Source organism: Garra rufa, chromosome 16, assembly GCF_049309525.1.
Source record: "Garra rufa chromosome 16, GarRuf1.0, whole genome shotgun sequence".
NCBI classification, from domain to species: Eukaryota; Metazoa; Chordata; class Actinopteri; order Cypriniformes; family Cyprinidae; genus Garra; species Garra rufa.
Genome location: NC_133376.1, coordinates 30,548,840 through 30,558,652, shown reverse-complemented (window position 1 = coordinate 30,558,652; position 9,813 = coordinate 30,548,840). Strand labels below are relative to the sequence as shown.

The 9,813-nt window shown below is 34.3% G+C and overlaps 1 protein-coding gene across 3 annotated transcripts in view; it reads left to right on the top strand.

The window, feature by feature from the left end:
- The window catches only part of ebf1a (EBF transcription factor 1a), a 178,375-nt gene extending 174,880 nt beyond the window's left edge, over positions 1 to 3,495 (top strand). For all 3 annotated transcript variants that reach the window (XM_073820000.1, XM_073819999.1, XM_073819998.1), the window contains one exon: positions 781 to 3,495. In XM_073820000.1, coding sequence (XP_073676101.1) covers positions 781 to 812 — 32 coding nt within the window. In that variant the 3' untranslated portion in view covers positions 813 to 3,495. The remainder of the gene's footprint in view (positions 1 to 780) is intronic.
- Positions 3,496 to 9,813: the final 6,318 nt, after the last annotated feature.

The window sequence follows — 9,813 nt, the reverse complement described above, 5'->3', positions numbered from 1 at the left end:
CATATGAAAAAAAAATAAAACTAAAACTATAAATACAAAATAAAACATAATAAATACAACACATAACATATGAAACTAATATGAAAACTAAAAATATAAAATTAAATCTAATGTAAAATATAAATAATACAAAAGCACATAAAATATAAAAAAATAAACTAATGTGAACACCGAAAATATATAATAAAAATAGGTAAAGTAAATATAAATATAATGTAAAATATAATAATAAATAAATAACATTTAAATCTAATTTAAAATACAAATAAATAATAAAAAATAAATACAAATGACAAAAAACACATAAAAATGAAACTAAAATTAAATTTAAATGAAAACTGAAAATAAAAAATTCGATTCTAATTTAAAATATAAATAATACAAAATCACATAAAATATGAAACAAAATGAAACCAATATGAAAACTGAAATATTACATAAAAATAAAATTATAAAATCTAATAAAAAAAGACAATTTACAAAAAGCACCAAAAATATGAAACTAATATGAAAACAGAAAATATAAAAAAGAATAATATTAAGTTAAGATCTAATTTAAAATACAAACAACACTAAAACAACACTGAACTATATTGTGATTTTTAGACACGTCATGGGAAGTCAGCACAAAGCAAGTCTAATTTGTTCATACCACTTGAGTAGGGCATGCTTTCCAGATGCTTTTCTTTTCCTTTTGTTGCATGAAAGATGAAAGCAAACAATCCCACGTCTCACTTTCCTTCTCTCTCTCTCTCTCTGTCTCTCTTCTCCTGACTACAGCGATCCCAGGGATGATCGTTCCTCCCATGTAGGGGCTCCTGGGCCGCTGAAGAGGCACATTTGATTTCAGCTCTGGCCAGAGAATCTCCGCTCTGAGCTGAAGGCAATTTCTAGTGGAGGAGAAAACTGAAACTTTTAAAACTCAGGCCTTTTGACAAAGGAATCTCATTTTATGGGAAGAAAGTGTTTGTTTGCTTTTGTTTTTAAGCTGATTTCTGGACTGCTCTACCTGAAGGACTTTCCCCAAGCCCATGGAGAAAAGAGAGACGAATCTCCTTTTCGTTTCGCTCACGGGCTTTTTAAAATGAATTTAATGATCACATGCCTTTTTTACAGACTGTATCACACAAACATGACACTTTAGGAGTGACGGGCAACAGCACAGATCTCTAATAGCGACCAGTTTTTATATCCAACGGCCAACCGTTTGAACACAGAAAAGTTAAGCCGGAAAGGGTTTTTTGTCCCAGAGAGAAGCCAACAAATAGTTTGCCATAATGTTGCTTGTTTTCGTACTAAATGAAATTGTAGCGCCATACTCACTTCCCTATTGTTTTGTTTTCTTTTTTTATAAGCATAGAGTCATACAGCGCATCTGGGTACCAGCCGGTTTGGATGGCTATGATGTAGGAAAGTTATTTAAGAGTTACTAAACGCTGTCAAGCCGCAATTTTTCAATGTCCAGATCCGTCCTCAAAGAGAAGAAAAAGCCACCCAATTTCCACAACAAATCAGTATTTATGTTCTTGCAAATATTTGCTGCTAAATAGAGCAGAGATATGCAGTAAACAGATGGACTGAAGGAAAAAGCACTCAGTTGCCATGCCATTTAATTTAACAGCGAAAAATCTTTTGAATTTTAACGTGTGCTCAAGGAATGTGATGATTTTTTCTTTGAATTTTTTTTTTTGCTTTGTCTATGAAAAATGAAACTGTGATATATACATTTTAATACGTGTTTGGTTTGCTGTGTTCGCTAGTGAAGGATATAGGATAAATGAAGAATACTATTTGAGAGCCGACTGTTTTTTGTGTGTTTCTTTGGCTTGTTTTGGGGGACATGACTTGAATTAGCAAAGTATTTTCATGTTTAGACAGCACTGTATGAAGAATGCTTTCCAAATGTGTCAACACCCAACATACAGCAGTTTGACTGGCTCGTCTATTTTTGTACATATACTTTCTGTTGCCAAAGTCTTTGTTTTATTTGTATTTATCTCAGAATGGCTTAAGGCAGCTCACCATAACACTGATGTTTGGTTTATTGCATAAGTTAGACAAAATCTCACCAACGGTAAACACAAACCATGGATTCTGGACAAAAAGAGGGGAGTCTCTGTAAAATATCCATATAAATAATGTATGTATATCCAGATTTTGTATATTGCTTTTCTCCCCAATTTCACTTTGATTGTGGAAGGTTTTTCGTGTTTGTTTGCTTTCATCGCCGTTCATTTCGATCCATGTTTTGTATCATGTCAAGCTTCTTTTTTTTTGTTTTTTAATAAGTTTTATTCGTAAAAAGCCATTGTCTATTTTTGTATAATTTGTAAGTTAAAAGCAATTGTTTTCCTTGGAATTTTTTAATGTATGGCAAAAAAGTAGCATCTCACAGCATTTAGTTATGTAGATTTTTTAAAAAAGTTATATATATATATATATATATAAATATATGATGAATATATATAAATCTATATCTTTTCTTTGAGGCTTACAGAACCTGTACTATTGTAATAATATGCATGGGCTCTTCTCTGAGAGTGATGGTTTTATTTCGCGTGTCAACCTAGAAGGAAGTTTTATTCTACGTTCTTTTCCTCTTTTATTTATCTTATTATTTATGCCTGCTTATAGATCTGTCTATTCCATTTTCTCTCTCTCTCTCTCTCTTTCACACGTATATCAGTACCAGCAGTATAGATGCCTTAACAATGCAAACCCATAAGCGTACAATCACTTGTACAGACTTCACTACCAATAACAATAGCCACAAAGTTCCTTACGAGATTTCTTTCCAGAAAAAAAGCACAAATTGGTCAGTTTTTGGTCAGCTTTTTTCAGTTTCAATTATGAAGGATAATGAGAAGAAGTTTGCAAAGGGTTGCACTTTCTCATTAATTTAAAGCAAAAGGCTGCCTTTTTCATTCGTTTATGTTTTCTGCATACACAAGGCGAGAAGCTCAAAGCCATATTCTATCGTGTCACCGTTCGCTCTGAGAGGACGTTCACTTTAGCTGGAGGTGCATGTGAGCCTGCATGTTTTGGGTCGTGCCACAGCACTTTGTAAGGTACCGTCTATGAATTTCTCACCCTGAGCAAAGTGACTCGATATCAGAGCACAACGCTTTCGGTCTGTGACGCTGTGACTTGAGTCTAATTCTACTGTCAGCCGAATCGGCCATTGATGATCGACCTTTCATGAGTGCTGTCTCCTGTAATGTGTGTCTGCGATCTGCCATCTAACAGAAAAATTTTAATATGCTGATGTGTGAGAACTTTTTATCAGAGACGACTGATGTTTTTCTTTTCCATATGTGGCTGTTACAGTACATCCATCGTGATGAATAAGATGGACGAGCATTTGATAGGACACAAGACCCGAACCAAAAAGCTGGTTTTCTTTTTTCCTGCCTCCTATTCTTGTTTGTTTGTTTCTTTTTTTTTTTTTTTTTTTGACTGGATACACACTGAACCGTTCTATTGATAGGAAAACTCAAGACAAAACTACTGTATAGATTGTTATCATTTTTGATGAAAGCTGTAAAATAACTTTTCAAAGTTCACAATATTAAATTAAAGTTACTTCTTGTCTGTGATTCTTTTTGTCTTCTTTGAGCCTTTGTTTTGGAAGCAGGTGTTTGGGGGCATGTTAGGAAAATAGATGTTACCAAAGTAACCCCAGCGTGTTATTTTTGTGCCGTCTTATTGCCAACAGATGTCTGATTGTTCGTTATCTCCGGGGAACGATCTCTCCTTGGGCCCAGCCCACTTTCCTTCTACCCCAACCCGCCAATTCCCCTTAAAGTAGCACATTTTAATTAGCCCCATTCATTAAATTATTATATACCTGATAGCATAATGAATGTGGGCTCAGACTTTCGCAAACATGATAATGATGGGCTCCTCAACTTATTAATTGAACTGCGCGTTGCATTTAATTGACTCATCATTTGCATTTACGGTCCTCAGCAAAAATTAATCTCTCCCTCTTTTTTTTTTTTAGTTTGCATATTTAATTTAAGATGCTCTTGATCTGATTAGCTTGTAAAAGTCACTGGCAGGATTCTGCTGACCCGATTGCAAGAGGGCAAACTCCACCTCAGCTTAAAAGAGAGCTTCACATGACCCTGAAACATTAGTGAAATGCAAGTTTGAATCGTTAATATCTCAAGCCATTAAATCAAGTTCTAGCACATGATTTCAGCAGGAATTGCTGTTGTTTTAAACAGCTGGAATTGGTAGTTGTGTGATTGCTAAAATCAAAAGAAGTCCACAAATGAGTTATTCGTAAGAGATTGTGAGAAATTATTTGATTTTAAAGGGACACAAACTTGAAAATTCTGTCATTATTTACCTAGTTTATCTTCGGAACACAAATTAAGATATTTTTGATGAAATCCGACAGCTTTCTGACCCTGCATAGACAGCAATGCAACTACCACCCTTGTCATTCAAGATGTTCATGTCTTTCTTTCTTCAGTTGTAGAGAAATTATGTTTTTTTAAGGAAAACATTTCAGGTTTTTGATGGTCAGGTTTTTTCTCCATATAGTGGACTTCTATGGTGCCCCGAGTTTGAACTTCCAAAATGCAGTTTAAATGCGGCTTCAAACAAAAGAAGAAGGGTCTTATCTAGCAAAATGGTTGGTTATTTATTAACTTTTAGGGGTTTTTAAATAAAATTTTATACTTTTTAACCTCAAACGCTCGTCTTGTCTTGCTCTGCCTTATTTTTTTCCGGACAGTTAGGGTATGTCGAAAAACTTATTTTCTCCCTCAACTTCAAAAATCATTTCAAAATCATCCTACATCACTGCAAAAGTACCAACCCAGTGTTTGTGAAGTGAAGATGCAAAGAAGATCAAACACCCTTAACAAAAAAGGTAAAACAGCAATGTAGGACAATTTTGAAGTTGAGGGAGAAAATGAGATGGGACTTTTTCGACATACCCTAACTGCCTTCAACCGGAAAAGGTTCAGGCATAGCAAGAGAAGATGAGCGTTTGAGGTTAAAAAGTATATAAATTGTAAAAAAAAAAAAAAAAAAAAATATATATATATATATATATATATATATATATATATATATATTATTGTTTCACTAGATAAGACCCTTCTTCCTCGGCTGGGATCGTTTACAAACCACATTTGGGATCGTTTGAAGCCGCATTTAAACTGTATTTTGAAAGTTCAAACTCGGGGCACCATAGAAGTCCACTCTATGGATAAAAATCCTGAAAAGTTTGCATCAAAAAAACATTTATTTATGACTGAAGAAAGAAAGACATGAACATCTTGGATGACAAGGAGGTGAGTAAATCTGTAAATTTTTGTTTTATAAGTGAACTTCTCCTTAAGAATTCACAAACAGTTCAAATAAACATATGCGTTGCGGATTTAATATATGCACTTCGATTGTTTACATGCATGTAGGTTAAGTATGTGCGTCTCACACTTGTGACACTTGTAATGTTTGGTTCAATTAAAACGAACTGTGGTGCTATTACTCTGTTAGTGCGGTTCATTTGAGTGAATGTGAACACTGCCATCTGCCGGTCCACTTCTAAAAGAACTCTGATGCGGTTCAAATAAAATATGAACGCTTTAAGTCGAACGCACCTTTTCCTTTTGTTTGGACTGTTCATCAGTTCTGTCATGAAATATACGTCATTTAACCTGACCAATCAGGCTATGAATGTATCAATATGCCTTTAGGTTCTGTGTCTTTAGGTTCGCTGTCAAAAATGCCAGTGTGAACGCTAAGCGGACAAGGACCAAATGTATCATTTTCCTTTTTGGTCCGGACAAAATGAACCAAACGAACCGAACCGAACTACAAGTGTGAACACACCCAAAAAAGATGGGTCTCGGTCCGCTTTCAAACGAACTGTGATGCGGTTCGAATGAAATATGAACGCTTTAAGTCGAACGCACCTTTTCCTTTTGTTTGGACTGTTCATCAGTTCTGTCATGAAATATACGTCATTTAACCTGACCAATCAGGCTATGAATGTATCAATATGCCTTTAGGTTCTGTGTCTTTAGGTTCGCTGTCAAAAATGCCAGTGTGAACGCTAAGCGGACAAGGACCAAATGTATCATTTTCCTTTTTGGTCCGGACAAAATGAACCAAACGAACCGAACCGAACTACAAGTGTGAACACACCCTAAAAAGATGGGTCTCGGTCCGCTTTCAAACGAACTGTGATGCGGTTCGAATGAAATATGAACGCTTTAAGTCGAACGCACCTTTTCCTTTTGTTTGGACTGTTCATGAGTTCTGTCATGAAATATACGTCATTTAACCTGACCAATCAGGCTATGAATGTATCACTATGCCTTTAGGTTCTGTGTCTTTAGGTTCACTGTCAAAAATGCCAGTGTGAACGCTAAGCGGACAAGGACCAAATGTATCATTTTCCTTTTTGGTCCGGACCAAATAAACCAAACGAGCCGAACTACAAGTATGAACACACCCTAAAAAGATGGGTCTCGGTCCGCTTCCAAACGAACTCTGGTGCGGTTCAAATGAAATTTGAATGCATCACCGACCAAATACTTATAAACAAAACAAAAATGGGAAGTAGTGACAAGATGCAATGCTATGTGACATGATTTCCGGAAGGGAACAAGCGGTGTATCCAAAACAAAATGAGCAGAGGGCAGTGAGGAGGTAAAGTGCCTTTTATGAGCTCTTTTGAGTTTGCAGGTGGTGAAAATAAAAAGTCCAGCAGACTGCATTAGGTGTAGCTGACTTAAAGCGGCGCAGAGCAGATCAATCAGTGAATGGGCTGCTTTAAGTCGGTGAGTGTTCGGTGAATTCCGTCACAAAATATACTTTATTTAAATTAATTATTATTGCCTCAATGCTATATGTGACCCTGGACCACAAAACCAGTCATAAGGTTAAATTTGACAAAACTGAGATTTATACATCATATGAAAGCTCAATAAATAAGTTTTCTATTGATGTATGGTTTGTTAGGATAGGACAATATTTGGCCGAGATACATCTATTTGAAATCAGAAATCTGAGGATGCAAAAAAAAGTTGTCCAAATTAGGTTCTTAACAATGCATATTACAAATCAAAAATTACATTTTGATATGTTTACAGTAGGAATTTTACAAAAAATCTTCATGGATCATGAACTTTACTTAATTTCTTAATGATTTTTGGCATAAAAGAAAAATCAAAAATTTTGACCCATGCAATGTATTTTTGGCTATTGCTACAAATATACCCCAGCGACTTAAGACTGGTTTTGTGGTCCAGGGTCACATATGTATTTTAAAGGCTATTGTCCACTTAGATCTATTATTATTGCTATATATATATATATATATATATATATATATATATATATATATAATTAATTGCACTGAAAACCCTAATAAGTTGACTGGACTAAAGTAATTGAGTAAACTCGTTGCCTCAATTTAATTGAGTAATGAAGTCTCCCAAAACTTGCATATTTAAGTTTATTTAACTTAGCGGTTTTGTAGATTACACTTAAATCATTCAGTTCAATAAACTTTGTACTTATTCAATATACTTAAACGATTATGTTCAAATGCACTTATATATTTAAGTTAACTCAACATGGAAAGTAACTGAAATAAACTGAAACTTATTTTTGACTGCATTTTTAGTGCACACACCGAACTGAAATAAAACAATGAACAAGATAATTAATCTTTGGTTTTTTTTTATTGTCAAGATGTCACAATATTAATGAAAATACAGTTAACACTATACTGTAATCTAAATCAGTTATAGCCACACCTTAAGGTGGCTAAACTAGTGCAGTACATCAATTGTACAACTCTATGCACATATGTGACCCTGGACCACAAACCAGTCATAAAAATTTTACAAAACTGAAATGTATACATCATATAGAAGCTCAATAAATAAGCTTTCTGTTGATGTATGGTTTGTTAGGATAGGACAATATTTGGCCGAGATACATCTATTTGAAAATCTGGAATCTGAGGGTGCAAAAAAAATAAAATAAAATAAAAATACCTTTAAAGTTGTCCAAATTAAGCTCTTAATGCATATTACTAATCAAAAATTACATTTATATATATTTATAGTAGGAATTTTACAAAAAATCTTCATGGAACATGATCTTAACTTCAACAGTTTTGACCCATACAATGTATTTTTGGCTATTGCTACAAATATACCCCAGCAACGGTTTTGTGGTCCAGGGTCACATATACACTTCACTCAAGTATCAAGTATTTATTTTAATTTAAACATTGCATTTGACTATTTAAGCTTTGTGCAAACATAGCAAACTAAAATAAAACATACTCAGCATATTGTGTATTTCACCAAATTTTCATAAAAAAAAAATACTGAAATATTACTGTCAAAACCATACTACAGAGGTGTAACAATATACCAAATTAACTACGACACATCAGTTGTAGAACTCTGCATTTAACAATTTAAACATTATTTTTATAAGAATGTTAAAGTATCACATTGATTTCTTAAGCAAAAGTTGGTTTGCCAGAGACTGCACTCTTGGCTTGAGAGCATTCTGTCCCATTGGCATTAGTACACGCCAGATGAAATCAATCTTGTTGGTAAGTGATCTTGGTTAATTCAGGTGTAGTGCGTATATCAGACCGAAGAGAAGTCAGATTGCCTGTGGGAGGTCCTGCACTTTGTCCATCACCACTTGGCCTTCAAGAATTATTCCAACTAAAGAAGTCAAACGCAAGGAATTGGAAGACTGAAGATCAGTGTCCTCCAATAAGATCCCCACTGGCACATCAAGGATAGTGTTGTGATGATCAGGTACCTAGTGAAAAAAAGACGCATAAATATAGTATTGTGATCAGAAATCCAAGGTTTATCATCAATGGATGTTTAACAGGATGCCCGCTTTTTTTTTTTAAACACTAATTCTAATCCAACATGGATATTTTCTTAGACAAACTGATACAAACCCCCTGGAGCCGTGTTGGGCAGTTTAATGATGGATGGATGGAATTTTTTGAGATTCAAAATTTCATCCCCCATTCACTCTCATTAAAAAGCTTGGAAGAACCAGGATAAATTTTATTATAACTCTGATTGGATGGCTTGATTGTCATTAAACCATGGGGTAATAATTTTTGGGTGAACTATCCCTTTTAAGAACAGATTTACTTACTAAACATGACTGGAAGAAAGAAGAATCATCATCTCCAAGCATGATAGGCAGTCCCCGAAGAACAAGGGTTCGGACCTCAGTTGGCTGGGCTGACTTTAAAACATGAAATTCTATTAAAGCCAAAAAACTCAATTTCAATCTATTTTAAGCATTTGTATGTGATATAAATAAAATTTTAGATTATAATACATAAAAGATTACTGATATGAGAAAATAATCAATAAATTACATTGTTAAAATAAATACTGTCATTTACTCACCCTAATTTTTTTTCCAAACCAAGCTGTTTTGATGCACCACTCACATGTACATACTAAAAAGAAATTCTAGGGAAGTCAGTGCTGCACCAAAATAGTTTGATTACAAATATTCCTTCAAAATATCTTCCTTTGGTTTCAGCAAAACAAAGAAATTTATACAGGTTTTGGAACAACTGCGGGTGAGGAAATGATGAGAGGATTTCCGTTTTTGGTTTCTATCCTTCAAGTTATGTTAAAATAATTACTGACCTTTATTTTCTGTAAAAAGTTCAACAAGCGCTGACCAGGAGACCCCCTTCTGGTTTTACAAAGGTCCATGAACTGTGTCTGTCCAGGTTTTTCTAGAATTCCTGCATTAGATTTTTGCCTTTAATTCTGTTGA